The sequence below is a fragment of the Dermacentor andersoni genome, chromosome 6 (genome assembly GCF_023375885.2).
Source record: "Dermacentor andersoni chromosome 6, qqDerAnde1_hic_scaffold, whole genome shotgun sequence".
Taxonomy (NCBI): domain Eukaryota; kingdom Metazoa; phylum Arthropoda; class Arachnida; order Ixodida; family Ixodidae; genus Dermacentor; species Dermacentor andersoni.
In genome coordinates this window covers 168,068,748-168,090,466 of record NC_092819.1, presented here as the reverse complement: position 1 = coordinate 168,090,466, position 21,719 = coordinate 168,068,748, and the positions used below count along the sequence as shown (strand labels likewise).

Below are 21,719 nucleotides of genomic sequence, written 5' to 3'. Positions count from 1 at the left end.
ACCTCTGAGTGAATTTTGTTGTTTCAGACGACCGCTTTGGTGAAGGCACTAGCGTGTTTGACAGGACATTTGAAGTGGGGCGTTTTGGTAGTACCGTATTTACTCGCATAATGATCGCACTTCTTTGTAAAAAAAAATTGACGCAAACTCAGGGGTGCGATCATTACGCAGGTTCAATTTCCTGTGAAAGGAAAAAAGAAATGTTTTTCATTCTACATTGCTGCGGGATGACAAGTCAACAAATAGGCGGCTGCCACTGTATGTAGTAAGTATGTATGTAGTATGTAAGTATGTATGTAGCAAGCTGAACACGCTGAACACGATTTCTTTTTCTTCTCGTGAGTACATTACGTGCATTGAAACAGTTTCTTCCATATCAGTAATTAATAATATCATTAATATCGGCAAGTTTGCAGTAATAACCTAGCCATGTCCACTTTGAGGGGACAGAAACAAATGGGCGTGCTTAGCTGCCAGTGACATAGAAACACATGGCGGGCATGCTGTGGAAACTGGGGCATTTATCGTCACTACTATCCTAATACAGCACATTTCCGCTAAGGGTGGGCGAATATCTTAGCTGTGTTACAAGCGGCGGCATATAAATAGGGTACACTTCTAACGTATCAGTGTAAACGTGACTACTATCATTGCCACTTGCGATTTTTTGCGTGCCCACGATTGCAGACAAGAAGAATTGAAAGGCGCCTTTTTTGTTGTTGTTGTTGTTGTTGTTGACCACTACCATTATAAAGCCTACACATAATAAAGGCAAGTTTGGTTGTAGCTTTCTCTTTGTAATGGAAGTGTGGAAAGTGATGGAAGGAATGAAATGCGGCATCTGCTTAAGAATGTTTGGTGTGTGCAGACCGTCTGATTTGTCTTGAGTCGTTCGCGTAGCATTCGACAGATGGTAAGCGCGATCGTTATTAGCTAGACTTGGGACACGACATGTCGCTGCAGCAAGTTCTGAGTGCGATCATTACACGGGAAATAAAAAAAATTGAATTTTGACGGCAAAATTCAGGGGTGCGATCATTATGCGAGTAAATACGATAATTGTGAAAGATTTTTTTCCCTTGTTGCAATGCTTCCACCCAGTAATTAACCTGTGGTTGTAGTTCGAGCGGGTGATTCATTATTTTTAATGAAGGAACGTAGCATGAATGACACTACAATAAATGAATAATTAATCACTATGTAATTATGGTGGCTGTCTATAAAATGCAGAGTTTCTATGGAGTCTCCAGCACCTTGGCATAAAATTTCACGCATTTATCGACAGTCAAACGCAATTCGTGACTGAAGGGGATATTGACATCCAAACTAGACAGAGGTAGGTAGAAAGACAGAGACTGCTTTCTTTGGCAGCATGTATCTCGCCCTCAGTGGGGAAGTAAAATTGTTGAAAACATTGGCGCATCCCTTGTCAACGTTGACTATCAACGTTGATACACGTTGATAGTCTTACATGTATGTCTCTGTAGTAGTGAACAAAAGTCATGTAGGGAAATGGAGTTGGTGTTCAGCTGCCATTGCTGTGCCTTGCTTGTTGACACTGTGTTGTTTTTTGCCTCTCAGCACAGGGCTGGTGCTCTATCCAGGGCACTTGACCAAGCCTTGGAGCAGGTCGTGCACATTGAGGAGGGCCAAGCGGCGCCAACAAACTCGACACGCCTCATTCACATCACAGGGCAGCTCTCGTCAAGGCAGGCAAGTTTGCAAATTGTTCTATGCATCATCTTCGAAGGACAGAGCAGTGGCACAACAGGGACATTGCTCTGTTTTTATGGCAAACACACATATTTGCTGACTAACTTGGGGCAGCATTTCTGTGGCACCATGAACAGCTTGACGTCCTCATTACAATGCACTATTGAGCATGGGCTGGGTGTTCCACTGATGTGGTTGTGAAATAGAGGTGGGGTTACAGAGGTGACGTTGGTTGTAATAGATGGAATAACCAATGCCACAGACGCTATGCTACTTGAAATAGTGGTTATGTTGATTGGCGCATCAGAACAGCAAGCCACAGCAACTGCAAATAAACATGTATGTTGTGCCATCTGTTTTGGCGCCCAGTGTGAAAAACGCATATGCCTAAAATTATTTCTTAATAACATCAAACAATTACAAAGTTCGATACTGCACAGTTGGGTCTGAGCAGTATTCATCGCTTTGAATGTGGCCCATTGCAACAGATACACAGCTTCACACATTTGACACAGGAAGAGCAGTGCTCATCGCATTGAACAAGAAACTGAGCGCTCCCATGTGTAGGGGTGTGCAGGCCACATAGTGGGTCGCCACCAGTCTATTGTTTTTTGCTAGGCAGGCATCGCTCCACATGCATCGTGCAGCAGAGTGGCGGTGTGTGTAGGCGTGGTGTTTGGCACTAGCTGGATGGAAAACGGCTCTGTGCCCTTGCAAATGACGTAGTCAGACATAAGTCTTCCAATTTCTCTTTTTTTTCATTCATTTCTTATTATGCTACTTTTCGATTTTTCTGGAACCATTTGTGCCAACTTGCTTTCATGCTGTTTGCTGAATGTTTTTCTGTGTTGGAAGAAAGGTCGGAGAGAGAAACAACTGTGCCAGTACTCATTTGTCAACTTTAATTGCACTGTTGAATTTTCCAGGTTGCAATTGATGAGGCATATAATATCTCGGTTGCGGCTGTGAAACTGCGGCGCCTGGTGGAGGTGTACCAGTGGGTCGAGAAAAGCACATACAGGTGAGTCACTCAGTCGCACTTGTTCCTCCTTATTATCAATGGTGCCCACACCTGTGGTAGTTTCTACAAAAAACATTGAATATTTTTGCACAGAACTTTTAAATCTGCAAGCTCACTTGATTATAAATGCGCTGTGATGTTTATTGGAGCAGTCAAGCGATAGCCAGAGATAGAGCGGCAGCAACGATAGCTCAGCTGGACGGGTGAACTGGTCACACGACACAGGATGGTGACGGTGCTTTCTAGCGTGCCGATCTTCTGGCTCCGAGGCATGCAGTAGCAATGGAACTTTCTAGCGCTTTTCTTCTTCGTTACAATTGCCCCCTCGGCTGAAAAATGAGCCATCCTGACGACCTACGGCGACAACAAAACAATGGGCTGATAATAAGGCTTGAGCCTGTCTGCATGAACAATTTCACGTCCCCGGTGACGGTGGTCACTTGGGAGTGTCAGTGGCTTGACGATGTAGTTGATGGGCGAGGTTTGCGCAATGACTCGATAAGGACCATCAAATTTTGGAAGCAGTTTGGAAGAGAGGCCAGGACCCATAGAGGGGACCCAGAGTCATACGGGGGATTCAGGCGGGAAGGTAGGAGCAGGTCTGCCGTCGGCACGTCGAAGCTTTTTGCAAGATTCGTCTGCGGAAGTTAGCAAGCGGGTGAGCTGCCTGCATTCCTAGGCATGCTTAGCGGTGGTGTAAACTGGAGCGTACTCTGAAGCATCTGGAGAATATTGACACGTGTGCTTGTTTGTCTTTATCGGGCAACACGTTTCACCACCTAACAAATGTTATCGTACCGCGCAAGACGCAGCTGCATGTAGTGGAAGTTTCTGGAATGTTATTGATGCTTCCATCCGCTGTCTGGGACCGAACCTTGTGTAATCTGATTGTATGTGTGCGTGATGCAAATAATGTAGAACTTTGTGGAAGGCACGCAGGTCCCAGCGATTACTCTGGAACATTCAACCACTGATGTATAAAAGCCGACGCGCTTGACCCACTGATCAGATTCTCGACAATCGCCAACCGTGTTCGTCGCTATCGTTGTGCTATAAGCGTAGCCTGTTTTGTGGGCACAGGTTCGCCCAATAAAAGTTAGTTTTGTCTTTCACAGTATTCCTACTGTGTTCTTCATACACCACTCCACGTGACATCTGGTGGAGGTGCTTTTCGTTCATGTACCGGACGCCCCCGACAAGCTGTGACCCAAGCCCGGACCGCAAAGAGAACACCAACGTAGTCCCACACCATCAAGCAAGCCGCCGCCTTCAACAGCTGCCCCCGGAGCACGGACTTCTACCTGACAAGACCAAGAAGATTGTGAGATTGTGGCCTAGGCAACCCCAATGGCAGCCCCAGCGTCCCCCATCGTGCTGCAGCAGCCCAGGGAGCCTCTGACGTTCCGCGGTTCAACATTCGAGGACCCGGAAACCTGGCTTGAGACGCATGAGAGGTTCGCTGCATTTAACAGCTCGAACAGCGACAACAAACTGCGACATGTCTTTTTCGCATTGGAAGACGCTGCCAGGACGTGGTTCGAGAACCGAGAAGCCATCTTAACGACCTGGGACCTTTTCCGAAGCGGCTTCCTGCAGACATTCACAAGCGTCGTACGCCGAGAACAAGCCCAAGCACTACTAGAAACCCGAGTGCAGCTGCCTAATGAGACCACCGCGATTTTTACAGAAGAAATGAGCCGCCTATTCCGCCACGCCAACCCGGAAATGTCAGAGGAAAAGAAAGTCCGCCTACTGATGCGTGGTGTAAAGGAGGAACTTTTTTCCGTAATGGTACGGAGCCCACCGAAGACCATCGACGAGTTCCTTTGCGAGGCCACCAGCATAGAGAAGACACTGGAAATGCGGAACCGGCAATTCGACCGCCGCACTAACTCCACAAACTACGCCGGAGTTCAGTCACTGGCCACCGACGACCTGCGCGAGATTATCCGAGCGGTTGTGCGGAAGGAGCTACAAAAGCTGTTCCCTTCTTCACAGCCTCAAGTGGCTTCAATTGCCGACGCCATCCATGAGGAGCTCCAACAACTGGGAGTAGCCCCTGAATCACCGCAGCCTCAGCCGCAAGCGATGACATACGCTGCTGTAGCCCGCCATCACGTACCCCCTCTGCGCCCACGGAAGGGCCCAGTGACGACACAGTTCCGTCGTCTGCCACCACCCCTGCCGCCAGCATGCCAACCCATCGCCCCACGCAGCATTCCAAGGAAGACTGATGTTTGGCGCGCCCCCGACCACCGTCCGCTTTGCTATCACTGCGAAAAAGCCGGGTACATCTACCGTCGATGCCCATACCGGGAGATGGGACTCCGAGGGTTCGCTGTTAATGCGCCGCGACCACAGATTGGCGAACGACATCGCGATACCGCCGACTACCTTGCCGCCACTCAGTAGAGCCCTCAACGACCGTCCCGTTAGGCTTAACAAGGCCACTACCTGTCGCCGCAGCGCCGACCATACACCAGCCCAGCCCGGGGCCGCTCTGCGAGCCCACATCCGGAAAACTAAAAGCAGCAACCGATAGAGGTGTGGTTGCTGTTCGTCGAACTGACAACGATCCTCCGCCGTCGCCGAAGGCGATGAAGAGACCATCTCGAGGACATAATAATGACACGCCGCCGCCGCAACGAAGTCAGGAAGCCAAGACTACACCCACAAAAGACGACTTGACGACGCGACGTTCAAACTTCAGTTCAACACAACACAGCCGTGATCCGACGCCAAGACCTAACTGCAACGCCAGATAAAGAACCACCGGCCTGGACGTGCTTCTCGACGGCCACGCAGTTACCGCCTTAGTGGACACAGGGGCTGATTACTCCGTCATAAGTGGACACATCGCCGCCCAGTTGAAGAAAGTTAAGACTACATGGAAAGGCCCTCAAATCGGACCGCTGCAGGACACCTCATAACGCCGACTGGAATGTGCACAGCAAGAATTGCCATTCACGACCGGACTTACCCTGCCACTTTCATTATCCTCACAGTGTTCATGAGATGTCATTCTCGGCATGGACTTCCTGAACCAACACAGCTCAATCATCGACCTGAAGTCGAAGTCAATAACGCTGTCGGAAGATCAAGCGATACCGCCGGAGAGCCTTCCTAGTCACCGCGCCTTGAGTGTGCTCGAAAATCAAGTGAGCATCCTGCCTCGCACCAGCATTGTTATTTCCGTTGGCACCGAAACACCTGCTAACGTAGAAGGCGTCATCCAAGGCAACCAACGTCTACTGCTCGATCGCGAAATTTGCGTCGCAAGAGGAATCACTCGACTGCACGGAGGAAACACGAAAGTGTTGCTGACAAACTTCAGCCAGGAGTTCAAGCACATCAACAAGGGCATGACGATCGCGTACATCGAGGAAATTCTGGAAACCAGCAATGTGTTTGTCCTCTAGGATTCTGCCGCATCTATCCCGACAACCGTAGTTCCCAAACCAGACTTCGACATAAATCCAAGTCTCCCCATGATAAAGCAACAACAGCTCACAAGTTTATTTCGACGATACAAAGAGTGTTTTCGACGTCATCAAGGATTCGACAAACGCCAGTCGCAAAGCATCACATAATAACCAAAGAGTGTGCTCGGCCACTCCGCCAGAGCCCTTATCGAGTTTCTCCGCGAGAACGTGAGGCTATACGGCACCAAGTCGATGAAATGCTGCACGACAACATCATCCAGCCGTCAAAAAGCCCGTGGGCATCTCCTGTAGTCTTGGTGAACAAAAAGGATGGAACCCTACATTTCTGCGTCAATTATCGTCGTCTGAACAAGATCACGAAGAAGGATGTATACCCCCTCCCACAAATAGACGATGCATTGGATCGGCTCTCCAACGCTAAATACTTCTCGTCGATGGACCTCAAGTCTGGCTATTGGCAAATAGAAGTCGACGAAAGAGATCGCAAAAAGACCGCCTTCATCACCTCAGACGGCCTCTACGAGTTCAAGGTTATGCCATTCGGACTGTGCTCGGCGCCTGCAACGTTCCAGCACGTGATGGACACGGTTTTAGCAGGATTGAAGTGGCAGACCTGTCTCATATACTTAAATGACGTCGTCATCTTCGCCGGAAATTTCGACAATCACCTTAGGCGGCTTGCAATAGTACTAGAGGCCATCAGGTCATCAGGGCTTACTCTGAAGCCGGAAAAGTGCCGCTTCGGTTACGACGAGCTTCTGTTATAGGCCACGTCATCAGCAAATCTGGAGTCTGCCCCGACCCACAGAAGACAGCTGCCATCGCAAAGTTCCCGCAGCCCATCGACAAGAAGCCAGTGCGTAGATTCCTTATCATGCGTGCCTACTACAGGCGCTTTGTCAAGGACTTCTCACGCATCGCGGAGCCGCTAACACATCTAACGAAATGTGATGTCAAGTTCAAGTGGGAAATGCCGCAGGCCGATGCATTTCAAGAACTCAAACAACGCATGCAGTCGCCACCGGTACTTGCACACTTCGACGAGGACGCCGATACCAAAATCCACACTGATGCCAGTAGCCTAGGCCTCGGTGCCGTCCTAGTCCAGAGGAAAGACGGACTTGAACGGGTGATATCTTATGCTAGCCGGTCGCTGCCAAAGCGGAAGGCAATTATTCTACGACTGAAAAGGAATGCCTCGCCATTATTTGAGCTACACCAAAATTCCGCCCTTACCTCTATGGCAGGCCATTCAAAGTCGTCAGCGACCACCACACATTGTGTTGGCTAGCGAATATAAAGGACCCTTCAGGACGGCTGGCGCGGTGGAGCCTCAGACTACAAGAATGCGACAGCACTGTAACCTACAAGTCCGAACGAAAACATTCAGATGCCGATTGCCTATCACGCAGCCCCATTCACCCGCCGCCACAAGATGACGAGGATGACGACACTTTCCTTGGAATAATAAGAGCGGAAGACTTCGCTGAGCAGCAACGAGTGGACCCGGAGCTAAAAGGCCTCCTCAATTATTTGGAAGGGCACACCGACGTTGTCCCTAGGGCATTTAAGCACGGATTGTCTTCGTTCACGCTTCAAAACAACCTACTCGTGAAGAAGAACTTCTCACCAGTCCGCGCCAGCTGCCTTCTTGTTGTACCGTCAGCGCTGCGTCCAGAAGTACTGCACGCCCTACACGACGATCCAACCGCTGGGCACCTCGGATTCTCCCGGACGCTGTCGAGGATACAGGAAAGGTATTACTGACCGCGTCTCACCGCCGACATTGCCCGTTACATCAAGACATGCCGAGACTGTCAGGGACGCAAGACACCACCGACAAGGCCAGCGGGATTACTACAGCCGATCAAGCCTCCTTACCGACCTTTTCAGCAGATTGGAATGGACTTGCTAGGACTGTTTCCGACATCAACTTCCGGAAATAAGTGGATCGTCGTGGCGATGGACTATCTCACCCACTTCGCTGAAACTAAAGCTCTACCTAAAGGCAGCACAGCCGAAGTGGCGAAATTTTTCATCGAAAACACCCTGCTGCGACATGGCGCTCCAGAAGTCCTCATCAATGACAGAAAACGGCTTTTACAGCAGAGCTCACCCAAGCCATTCTGCAATACAGCCAGACAAGCCACAGAAGGACAACTGCCTACCATCCGCAGACGAATGGTCTCACGGAGCACCTGAACAAGACCCTCGCCAACATGCTAGCAATGTACGTAGACGTCGACACAAGACCTGGGATGCCGTCCTGCCGCACGTAACATTCGCTTACAACACGGCGGTGCAAGAAACAACACAGATCACGCCGTTTAAGCTGGTTTATGGCAGGAACCCGGCGACAACGCTCGGCGCCATGCTGCCGCACATCACTGACGAAAAGAACCTTGACTTCGCTACCTATCTCCAGCGCGCCGAAGAAGCCCGACAGCTCACCCACCTACGGATCAAGAACCAGCAGCGTACCGACAGCCGACACTACAACCTCCGACGACGCTTCGTTGAGTACCAGCCCGGCGACCATGTTTGGGTATGGACCCCGATACGCCGATGAGGATTGAGTGAGAAACTATTGTGACGCTATTTCGGACCCTACAAGGTAATCCGACGTATTGGCGCACTGGACTATGAGGTCGTGCTAGACGGCATTTCGTATTCACAGTGGCACCGCATACGATCTGAAGTGGTCCACGTGGTGCGTCTTAAACCCTTTTACGGACGCTGATGAACTTTCCTTATTTTGTTGTTTTCTTTGTACAAGTGCTTTTCTTTATTACTTTCATTTGTTTGCAGCATCGGGTCGATGCTTTTTAAGAGGGGTGTATTGACACGTTTACTTGTTTGTCTTTATCGGGCAACACGTTTCACCGCCTAACAAATGTCATTGTACAGCGCAGGACGCGCCTGCATGTATCAGAAGTTTCTGGAATGTTATCGATGCTTCCATCCGCTGTCTGTGACCGAACGTTGTGTAATCTGATTGCATGTGTGCGCGACGCAAATAATGTAGAACTTTGTGGAAGGCACGCGGGTCCCAGCACTTACTCTGGAACATTCGACCACTGATGTATAAAAGCCGACGCGCTTGACCCGCTGATCAGATTTTCAATGATCGCCGACCGTGTTCGCCACTATCATTGTGCTATAAGTGTAGCCTGTTTTTGTGGGCACAGGTTCGCCCAATAAAAGTTAGTTTCATCTTTCACAGTATTCCTACTGTGTTCTTCATACGTCACTCCACATGACAATATGGAAAAATTGTGTTGATGGTAGAGAAGGAAAAACGGAGAGAATCCGGTTATGGCTTATTTGGCGGTGCTGCATGCATATTGTTACGAAGAGTTGCGAAGAAATTGTTTTATTTACAGGAGATGGATGATGATCGTAGCGTGATAGTAGCGCAGTCCGGCCTCTCAAGCTCCTCGTTCTCTTTGTCTTCTCTTCTTTCTTCTTCCACCTGCCTCTCGTATCCGTTAAATTTCCCCACAAGCAGACGACGCTCGTGGGGCGAGTCAGGATGGACAAGCAGGGTAGAAAGGCTTCAGGCGAGCAATATGAGTCAGCTGAGTTCTGCTTGATCGCCGACCATTGCACAGGAGGCGAGCTATGATGTAAGTGAGTTAGCTCAGGCGGTCCACAACTATAAATGGGCCTGAATACTGTGACAAGAACTTTTGGCACAATCCACGCTTGCGTTGCGGTGTCCAAAGAAGGACCAAATCACCTTTTTCGAATGATACTTGTATGTGACAGTCGTCGTATCGCTCTTTCAAAGGACTCTGCGAGGCCAGAGTACGAAGACGAGCTATTCAATGGGCTTCTTCGGCGAGACACAAAGTCTTCAATACAGAATCGTCTCTGTGCGGAACAAAGGGTAAGAAAGTGTCCAGAGGGCTTCGCAGTAACCTTGCATACAGGAGATAAAATGGGCTATGGTTCGTGGTTTCATGTTTAGTCGTGTTGTATGCGTAAGTGATGAAGGGTAGCACATCGTCCCAGTTCTTATGATTGGAGGAGACGTACATGGCAAGCATGTTGGTCAGCGTTCTGTTTGTCCTTTCAATGAGGCCATTGGTCTGTGGATGATACGGTGTGGAATGACGGAACTGTGAAGTGCACAAACGAAGTAACTCTTCAATGGCATCAGCAGGGAACTGGCGACCACAGTCGCTGATGATGACACGTGGTGGGCCATGACGAAGGACCACGGAACGCAGCAGGAAAAATCGCCACTCAAGCAATGGTGGAAGATGGTATGGCTGCAGTTTCTGCATAGCGTGTCAGATGGTCTACGCAGACGATTATCCAACAGTTCTTGTTGTTAGATAACGGGAATGGACCCAAAAGGTCAATGCCTACTTCGTCGAACGGCGTACTGGGCGGTGTCAATGGCTGAAGGGGAACCGAGGCTGTGGTGGTCGGTCGCTTGTGACGTTGGCACGTTTCACAACTACCGACATAGCACTTGGTTGTTTTGTACATCTTGGGCCAGTAAAAGCGCTCCTGTGTGCGGTGTAGCATTCGTACGAAGCCGAAATGGCCGGATGTCACTTCGTCATGCATGGTGCGTAGAACATCAGAGCGATGGCTCTCGGGGACAATAAGCAGAAAACGCACTCCATGCCCGGAGTAATTAGTTTTGTAGAGCAACTTATCACGGACAGTAAAGCGACTGCTGTCTTGAGAAGTACGGGCGGCGACAAAAAGCAGATCGAGGGTAAGGTCATTCCGTTGTTCTCGCTGAAAGTCTGCCGCATCAGGGAACGCAGAAGTAACAGCAGCGAGACAGTCGTCCAAATTCTCAGCCTCGCAGTCGGTAGTCGCAAGAGGAATCCGAGAGAGGCAGTCTGCATCAGCATGACGACGGCTACTCTTGTACGATACCACAGAGTCGTATTCCTGGAGGCACAGCGCCCAACGTGCGAGGCAACCAGACGGATCACGCAAACCGACCAGCCAGCATAAAGAATGATGGTCGGTGATAATATTGAATAGTCTACCATAAAGATAACACCGAAACTTCTGTATGGCAAAAACAACTGCCAGGCATTCCTGTTTTGTAACCGTGTAATTGCATTCAGATTTGCTAAGTCAACAGCTGGGATATGCGACATGTTCTGTGCCACTGTGACTTTGTACAAGCACCGCTGCTATCCCGATTCCACTAGCATCAGTTGTGAACTTCAGTTGGGAAAGATGGATCGAAGTGACGCAAAAGGGGTGCTGACGTTAGTATAAACTTCAGTTGAGAGAATGATGCATCACACTCTGGTGTCCAATTGAAGGACGCACCTTGTCACAACATACTTGTCAACGGGCAAACGATGTCGGTAAACCGGGGAACAAAGCGACGAAAATACGAACATAGGTCAATAAATGGGCGAAGTTCTCAGGCTGACTGCGGTGGCTTGAAGGAGCTCACCGCTTCAATCTTACGAGGATCGGGTCTGACGCTATCCTTGTTGACTAAGTGTCCCAGGACCAGTGTTTGACGTTCGCGAAACCGACATTTCTTTTAATTTAGAACCAGTCCAGCTTTCTCGATGCAGTCGAGAACACGAGGTCGCGGGATCGAATCCCGGCCACGGCGGCCACATTTTGATGGGGGCGAAATGCGAAAACACCCGTGTGCTTAGATTTAGGTGCACGTTAAAGAATCCCCAGGTGGTCAAAATTTCCGGAGTCCTCCACTATGGCGTGCCTCATAATCAGAAAGTGGTTTTGGCACGTAAAACCCCATAATTTAATTTTAGTCGAGAACAAGGCTGAGGCGTTCGTTATGTTCTTCAAACGTGCGGCCAAAGATTACAACATCATCGAGGTAACACATGCATATCTTCCACTTTAGGCCACGTAGTACTGTGTCTATGAATCTTTCGAAGGTGGCCGGAGCATTGCAAAGGCCAAAAGGCATAACGTTAAATTTGAATAGGCCATCTGGAGTTATGAAAGCGGTCTTTTCCTTGTCGTCAGGGTTTATAGGTATTTGCCAATACCCTGATTGCAAATCAAGTGTTGAGAAGTAAGAAGCAGCGTGTAAGCAATCAATGACATCATCGATTCGCGGTAGTGGATAGACATCCTTCTTCTTCACTGCGTTTAGGTGTCTGTAATCCACGCAGAATCTCCAGGAGCCATCTTTTTTTTGGACCAGGATTACTGGGGCTGCCCATGGACGAGACGACTCTTGAACAACACCTTTGTTCACCATCTCCTTGACTTGCTCTGCAATAACTTTGCAGTCGGAGGATGACACTCGGTAGGGCTTCTGGTGGATGGGGTGTGCTGAGCCGGTATCTATTCTGTGACGAGCGCGGGACGATGGTAAATGAAGGGGTGCATCACCATACGTGAAGTCGAATGCAGCCTCATGCCTGGCAAGGACTTCTACCAGTGCTTGCTGTTCTGATGTACAGAGAGCCTTGCTGATCATGCCAAGCATTAGCTCTTCAGAATGGTGATTATCACAAGGAGAGCTAGCTGTAAAGATGTCCGCAGTTAGTGTCGTTATTGAGCTACATGCGGCTTTATCGAAGAGAGCGATTTTCATGCCGCGAGGAGGGACAACCGGCGTGGCAGAACAGTTCAGCGCCCACAATGTGGTGACTCCTTTCGTCATGCACACGACAGAGCAGGGCACGAGCATATATATTTTAGCACAGCTTATGTGGAGAGGCCTAACTACAAGGTCAACACAATCAGCGTCAACAGTAGTTGCAGAAACACGAACGAGCGTCAGGCACCACAATGGTGCAATCACTTCATCAAGAACACTGAGTGTGTTAGTGTCCCTGTCTTCACCACGCAAGCTTTGTTCGGAATGTGCTGATATAAATAACTTGTTCAATTATATTTTGCCGCAACCACAGTCCACGGAAGCATCGCACTGTTCAAGAAAATCAATACCAAGAATAACATCATGCGAACAACAAGAAAGAACAAGGAATTCCGACACAAACACTTTCCCAGCCAACAAAACACTCACAGCACAAACACCAAGGGGATGAAGCCACTCGCCGCCTACTCCACGAAAGGTAATACCGTTTTCGAAAGGTGAAAAGTATGAAAGGTATAGGTTTTTGAAAGCGAGGCTCATCACAGACACAGTCGCCCCAGTATCAACTAACGCCATGGTCGGTATTTCGTCAATTGACACATTCACTTTGTTTTTGAGCATCACAACAGGCAGAGGTATTTCTTGCAAAGACCATCCAGCGACCTCACCTCCATTGGCCGCGGATGCTAGTTTCCCGGTAGCGGTGAGGAAGAACGGTGCCGAGGGGACGGAGAACCAAATGGTGTTGGCGTACTCTAGAACTGGTCTTATAAGTGTTTTATATGCGAGTAACTTTGTTTCAGATGGTGCTAGTTTAAGGTGTTAAGTGCTAGGTGCTAGTTAAGGTGGTGCTGGTTAATGAAGAATAGCTGTCTTATTGCGGTTGATGTGATATTGTTAATGTGAGAATTCCACCTGAAGTCAGATTTTAGTGTCACACCAAGGTACTTATGCTCATGAACAGATGCAAGGGGAATGTTGTTAAGGGTGTACTGGAAGTCTGATGTATGTTTTTTTCTGGTTATAGATAATAGAACAGACTTTTTTAGATTGATATCCATCTGCCAGTCCTTGCACCACTGGGAGACTGCTGCTATGGCATTATTTAAAGTTCTATGGTCATCAAGGCAGTTCCTGGAAAAGAACGCAGTCATCTGCAAAAAGTTTGATATTCTGTGAAGCATATGCTAGTAAGTCATTAATAAAGATTAAGAATAACACTGGGGCTAAGACACTTCCTTGGGGTACTCCTGATGTAACGTTAGTTGTCGCGGACCTCTCGTTAATTTCAACAAATTTTGTGCGATTACTAAGATAGTTTTTAATCCAATGAAAGATAGGGCCACTTCCCAAAGTTCTAGTTTTGCAAGACGTTTCCTTTCTTTTTCGTCGCGGAGTCGCCGAATCGCTCTTTGATTTCTGAAACAAACCTTCCCCATGTTGTGAACGTTTCCTCGTGATTGTCGAACCACACCAACGCAGTATCCATTAGAAAGAACACGACATTCGAAAGCTGAGAAGCGCTGTTCCACTTGTTGGCGGCACTCTCCCAGTGATAATGGATGAGCCGTTCCTCGACGTCTTCGTCCGATCTTCCGGCAAAGGGACGCACATCTCTCAGTTGTAGAACGGAACTGGTCGGCGCAGCCGTTGGAATGGGCCATTGTTCGTCTGCATCGTGGGACATATTCAACTCCGGTGGATTCGGTGGGAGTCCAGCAAGGCAACAGCTCCGTCGAAGAACTTGTGGTTCAGCCTCCGTCTTTGGGTGTTGATTACCCCGCACCTTCCTCCACAACTGTTACGAAAAGTTGCGAAGAAATCGTATTATTTACAGAAGATGGATGATGATCGTAGTGTGATAGTAGTGCAGTCCGGCCTCTCAAACTCCTCGTTCTCTTCGTCTTCTCTTCTTTCTTCTTCCACCTGCCTCTTGTATCCGTTACAATATGTTACGAAGGGTAGAACAAGGTCCAAGTTAGAATGATTCGCGGTGACATACATGGACAGCATGTCGCCGAGAGTACGGTTGAGCCGTTCTGTCGGGCCATTTGTGGCGGTGCCGCGAAGCACAATGTTGCATTGATGAAGGAGAAACTTCACTACTTCAGAAAGAAACATGCACCCTCAGTCACTCCAGAGTTCGCAAGGAGCGCCATGGCGCAGAACGAGGTAATGGAGGGTGAAAGAAGCGACTCGGTGTGCTGTGGCCACTGGGAGGGCAGTGGTTTCCGCACGTCATATCAGGCGATCGACCGCAACTATTGCCCAAGGGTTGCCAGCAGCCGTACATGGGAGAGGACCATATCGATCAATCCCGACACGGTCAAAGGGGCGGACTGGGCATGGAAGTGGCTGCAACGGAACGGCTGGATGAGGAGCCAATTTGCGACCTTGGCAATTGGGGCATGAGGGGACATATTTGTTGATGTAATCAATTGTATATGCCCCACCAGTAATATCGAAGTCAAAAGCATGTCTAGGTCTTGGACACACCCCTATGGCCACACTGTGGGTTGGCGTGAAATGAAGCTCAGACATCACTATGAAGTTGGTGCAGGACCACTAGAGGCCACTTGCAGCCATCGCAGTGGTAATTTCGGTGGTAGAGAAGTTCATCTTGAATTGTGAAACGTGGTGCTTGGTGGCGGAGCATAAATGATACCAGTTGCTGCGACACCACGCACCCGAGCATATTGGGTTTGGCCCCTCCCCGTTTAACTGTACGTGGCTTAGCCGTGTCCGAGGAAAAGGGTGTCCTGGGGCTTTAACCCATACCGGTAGCTTCGACCTTAACGGCCCCCCGGGGTGGCAACACGCCCTTTTGGCTTCGGCTTCATGTAGACGGCTTCCCGGACTAACGCACATGGGGGAAATTGGTAGTTGCCTTTTCTTATGCTCCTCTCTTATCTTCGTCCTTCTCTTACTTTCTATCTTTCCTGTCTTCTCCTGGCTTCTGTTTACTTCCAACTTTTCCAGGCAGCAAGGGTTAACCTTGTGTAGAATAGCCAACCTTGGTTATAACAGATTTTCTTATACAGTTAAAACTTGACATAATGAAGTCTGTGAAATCATCCATTTGCTTTGTTATATAGAAATTTCCTTCTATTGAAATTTGACCTTTTATGCAGCTTAGTACAGTCGCTGATCGATTTTTCTAACATAGAAAGGGGCCACAGAATTTTCCAAATTATTGGGCAATCAAAAAAAGCAAATTTGAATGAGACAACAATTCATTTTGATAAATTGGGAGTCTGCGACGAATGTTACGGTTTCATGCCACATACATCGACAATATCATCTCGGCAGTACAAATTATGCAATGCCAGCCATGCTTTCACATGCACTCCGCCCCCACGGCTGATAGTATTGCCCGCACTGGGACAACAGCGGGGAGCGAACGCTTCATCTGCCTCTCGCTCCATTGGGTCAACGAAACTCGGCATTACGTAACCTCCAATACTAAACATGCGGTAAGACTGGTGCCACACTGTCTCAGCACGCCCACTTTTTGCACATGCAGCAGGTTACCTCTAAAGCAGGGTGTGCGACTACGTAGGTACTCAACCGCGTTTACAGCCATGCACAGCCACGACCGAGACGCACGCCGAAAATCGAGATGCGTGCCAACCTACTCTGCACTCCCCCTTGCTCGGCTTGTTTCTTCCTTTCTATGTTGTGCTGTACCAGTTTTAGAAAGTGGTGAGCACAAACTGCCTTGGCTTGTTGTTGGCAAGATGGAGAAGCCTCGTTTAAAAATGCATGACTGCCGCCCAAGGACAACCTAATTTACAAGGACTATAAGAAAGCTTGGATGACAGTGGCAATTTTTCAAGAATATGTGTGGCACCTTCACCGCAAGTTTGCGGCCGCGGCGCATAATGTTTTGTTTGTTATTGATAATTGCCCAGCGCACGGCGACATTCAGAATGTGCAGGCAATTAAGCTGGTATTTCTGCCTGCTAGCACGACGGCACTATCGCAACCGATGGATCAAGGCAGTTACACTTCACACGAGGAAGATATATCGCTACAATTTATTGAAGTGAATGCTCCTTTGCTACGATAACAGCAAGGAACATGCCACTGACTTCCTCGGTGCAATATGCCTCATTGTTCATGCATGGAGGCAAGTGGAGGCCACGGTTATTTGACTGTGTTTTGAGCACGCCAGATTTGTGAAGGAAGTTGCTACCACCACCTCCGCTGACTGTTCTGTCACCTGCATTTTTGATGAGGAAGGGGAGACTTTTTAAGCTTGATATGAGGCCTTGCACACCGAGGATGGTGAGTGCACACCAGTCGGCTTCTCCGATTACTCGCATATCGAGAGCACAGTTCCTACATGCTACATTGACCTTGGCAGAGCGATCACTGCAAGAACAACCGACTCGGCCGTGATCGTTGAATGACGAGCCCGCTTGCGCGCCCCCTTTGGCTGAAGGGGGTAATGCTCTGAGTGTTGTATGCAGCTTCGTTGAATATAACGGCGGCAAGGCTGAGAGGTTGCACCTGGTTGACCGGCTTGAAAACATGACTTTTAGTGCAGCAAATTACCGAAAGCATCAGTCTTGCATTGAGGAATTCTTTTCCAAGCAGATAGACATACAACAATAAAGGTGTGCCACCCATGTATCACGTTTTCTGGCTGATTTCTTAGCTTTTGCGTCGTTTCGGATACAGTAAAACCTTGTTATAACAAAGTTGGAGGGGGGTCATAATTATTTCATTATAACCATTAGTTCGTTATAGCCACTGTCCATTTCTATCCACAATTAGCAAGCAAGAGAGGATGTACTCGTCACCAAATCTCACAGCAGCCCGCCACGTGAAAAAGAAAATGGTCATCGCACGGAAAATACAAGCGAAAAAAAGACAGCATATTCACGCCAAACGTCTCATCACTGATCGTTCAACAGCACACCAGCTGGCGGCTCCCTTTGCAGAAAAAAAGTCCTTGATATATTTTTGCCATGTCTTCTTCAGGCGAATGATGGCTTTTCAGCTGCAGCCGCTATTTCGAGTCTGTCCCAGCCATCATTGTGGGCACCAAAGAAGCGGCACAGCAGGTCTGCCGCATCCAGTGCTTGTGCGAGCGTCGGTACGTTGGGTTCGCCAATATTAGGCTCCGGGCTGTCGTTGACAGATTCATCACTGTCATTAGGCACCCCCGTCACCACGTGCGCCATTTCCGCCTCCGTTAGCTCTTCCATTGTCACCACGTCAGCATCGGCACTGACGTACGTGCAGAAGCTGTCGCAGTCACGCACAACGCTCTGGTGTCAAGGAGAGCGTCCCACGACGCTAGGGCTTGGTCGCCCACGGTACCCTCATTGGCGGTAGCACCAAGATCTTCGCTGTTACCGCCACTGCTGACGCCAAATGAGGCATGCCGGAAACAATTGGCGATTGTGCTTGTCGGTACAGCCATCCAAGCAGCCTGTAGCATCTCGATTGCCATGTACAAGTCGATCGTGGACTCATGCTTCATGCTCACATTGAGCAGAATACGGTCGATCACACGCTTGCGGTAGCCTGACTTAAAGTTCATGATAACTCCTTGGTCGAGCGGTTGCACAACTGAAGTGCAGTTTGGTGGCAAGAAGCATAGCTTGATGTTTTAGAGCACAGCCGCAGTGTGGTGGGCCGCACAGTTGTCCAGTACGAGGCATATCTTCCGGTTCAGCTTGCCCAGCCGCCTGTCCCACTCCCGCAGCCATCGTGCGAAAATTTCTCTTGTCATCCAGGCCTTATGGTTGGGCACATAACTCACTTGGACAGATAGAATAAACTTTATTTTCCAACGGATAAGGTGATCTACTCACCCCCGACACGCAGGTCAGGGGGTGAGTGCCGCCGCCTCAGATGCAAGCTAGGAGGTCTTGGGTCCCAGCAGCCTCTTCAGCCAGTTGGACGAGCCGGAGCTGGAGCTCAGAGTCCGAGCTGCGTAGCAGGGTCTCCCAGGTGTCTCTACTACCTATTTTGTGCGTTCCCCCAGGAGAGTACGGACATTCCCATATTATGTGGCCCCACAAAGATTACGCCTATCGCTCCTGGCCTCAGGGAACATGTGGTTCGCCATAACTAGTTGCGGATACATATAAGTTTGTAGTCGCCTCCAGGCGACTGCTTGTCTGTTGTTTAATTTCGGGTCTGGCGGGGATACCAGTCTACGAGCCAATCTATAATGCTGCGGGATCTCCCCATATTTTAGCATGTGCTCTCTGCTCCCTCGGTCATCAAGGGGCCCCGCAGCGGCTCGGCGGTAGAGATCTCGAGCCAGCTCGTGGGCCGCCTCATTGCCGGGGATGGCTTCGTGCACCGGAGTCGAAATTGTTTGAATTTTTCTATTTAACTTTCTCTAGCCTAGGATTCTGGCCACTAAGGGCAACATCCTTCCCTTGCTAAAATATTGTACGGCAGTTTTGCTGTCACTGATCACAAATGTCATGTCCGTTCCAGCGCAAGCTAATGCGATCGCAATTTCCTCAGCAACTTCTATGCTGCGCCCGCGCAGAGTGACAGCGGTCACGGGAATACCCCGGCTGCTGACGGCCGTTGCCACCGTAAAACTGCCGCTACCTCCCGCCGCGTCTACATAGGCCACCTCATGTTCCGAAATTTTACCGAATCTAATTTTTAATGATTCGGCTCGTTTATGCCTCCTGTCTTTTGCTATGTTCCGGGTGCACGTTTTTTTGGCAGGGGGGGGGGGGGGGGGGATAATCAGATTTTTTCTCACTTCCCTTTCTGCTTCCACCTTTTGGGTGGGGCCTCTGTCCGGATTTATTCCAACTTTGGCCAATATGGCTCTTCCTGTCCTCGTGGTGCTAAGTCTCTCAATTTGAGAGGTTCGCACCGCTTCCGCCAGTTCTGCCCATGTGTTGTGCACTCCTAGAGCCATCAGTCTCTCTGTGGATGTGCACATGGGCAGTCCCAGCGCTCCTTTTATGCATTTTCTCATTAGAGAATCAATCTTTTCTCTTTCCACCTTTCGTTTGCCTTTGAAGTATCGTGGTGACGCACTGTTGCCAACCATGAGGGCCCGAACCTTTTCCGACCCATCAGTGTTGGCACAAAGCAACACGGTTATGTGGACCTTGCTCTGCTTACCGCCCTGTCAATGTTCACCTTTGAGGGCAAAGGTTTTTTGTGGCAGCATCCGGTAGAACAGGGCTGTCTCATCCACGTTGAACAAATCCTTGGCACTGTATTTTTCTAGCAGCTGTCCAACATTTGTCTCCACCCACCCCACTGCAGCTTTGCGGGCGACAGACTGCGCTTCCCTGCTGACAGCCCTGCCGACGATATTGTGCCGCTCCTTGAAATGCTGCGGCCAGCCGACACTCGCCACAAAATCGTGGTGCCCCATGATGGACGCGAAGTCCCTCGCTTTGCGCTGCAGCAGTGCCCCACTCACAGGAGTGGCGCTTGCTCGTGCGTCCAAAAACCACTTGAAGACTGCCTTCGCTGCAGCTTCAAAAGCAGGGGATCACAGCTTATTTCTGTTGCCTTTTACGCCACGTGCGATAGCACTGGTGACAGCTTCTTTGCTGCTCAAAATCGTCGACAGCGTGCTCAACGCCATGCCAATTCTCTGGCCACTTTTTCTTCTTCACACCGGACTCGGGGGCTTTCAGCATAGCCACCTTGTTTGCCGTTGTCCATCTCCTTTCTGGTGGCGGGAACTTACACAAATGAACCGATAGAAACACTGATATCGTTGATGTGCATAGAGGCATCGACAAGCAACAACAAAGCCGCAGTCGGTGCTGCCTCATGCACTCAGTGGAAGAGCGGCCGGGTCCACCAGTTCCACGGGAAAGGGGAGGCTGGGAGACGGGCACAGGAGACGTGAACGTCACACGCTATACACCGTTTTTTCATGGGTGCCACCATATTGCTATGCAGTGGCGCCATCTATGGGCAGTCGGCATGCAAGCACTCCGTCTTGCATGGCAGGTATATGCTCGGCATTTGTTTTCGCGCTCGTGCGGTCTATTTAGCATGACGTGGCGTCTCCTACATGGAAAACGGTTCTGGGAAACCTACTGAAGTGGTTTAAGTCGGTATGGCCAGACTTTCTGCTGGCATTGAGGTTAACGGAGCTCGCAGCACGATGTGTGTGCGCGCATGTTTTAGCCTGCAATAAGCCTCAGAGACCAACTGTGTATTTCTGAAAGTTCCATTCAGTAATGTGACCTTTCTGCTATATTATCTTCTAGTTCTAAGCTGCGTTCAGGAGCAATGAAACATACGCGACGATCATAGCAGCGTGGGTATCATTCTGCTATGATAGGAGCTGTGCTGTTATTCTTTGACAAGCGTTAAAACTGTTAGCTGCAGATTACATTGCGTGACTACTTGGTTCGGTGGATGAGGTTTCCACCCATGAATAAAATACTTTTGGTTAGTAATAACAGCATACCTTACAGTGTGAATTAAGCTTGTCCAGCATAGCGACCGTTTACGAACTGCGCGAGCATCCTAATTAGTGGTAGGAGCTGGATTACAGATATCTTTGTTATATATAGTGCATGTGGCAAGAATACGGCCTCAATGTTTATACATCTGTAAACGTTGTGTGGCGTGACTATGCAAGGTCATATTGCGGCGTTAGCCCATTAATGCTTTCGGAGAAAGAGGATAATAACCGATTTTTTTTTTTTTTCGGTCGTGTTCGTTCTGTTCTCTACGATGCACTCACATGTATTACGAAAATTTTGTCCTCAAAAATAGCCATCGCATTCTTTATATACAATCCATCTTGGATATTATGGCTTTACAGGACAAAAATGCAATGCCGAAGCACATAGCTTATATATGTGTCATGCTGGTTCACCAACCGCAGTGATCGTTGTGTTGAGCAGCACCATCGGCCTCATGCAGGAGGCTAGCATAGACATATAGTGATTTCAAGCCTGCTAGACTTGAAATGAGTGAGAACAATGCTGGTGTATTACAAATACCG

The 21,719-nt window shown here is 49.2% G+C and overlaps 1 protein-coding gene across 9 annotated transcripts in view; it reads left to right on the top strand.

Moving 5' to 3' along the window:
• Tmem43 (Transmembrane protein 43) overlaps positions 1-21,719 on the top strand; it is a 138,989-nt gene that overhangs the window by 46,990 nt on the left and 70,280 nt on the right. For all 9 annotated transcript variants that reach the window (XR_008610739.2, XR_008610737.2, XR_008610738.2 and 6 more), the window contains exons 4-5: positions 1,582-1,713; positions 2,640-2,734. Coding sequence is in view for 6 of the 9 variants with exons in the window: in XM_055066801.2 (XP_054922776.1) it covers positions 1,582-1,713; positions 2,640-2,734 (227 nt within the window). In the remaining 3 variants the exon portion in view is untranslated. The remainder of the gene's footprint in view (positions 1-1,581; positions 1,714-2,639; positions 2,735-21,719) is intronic.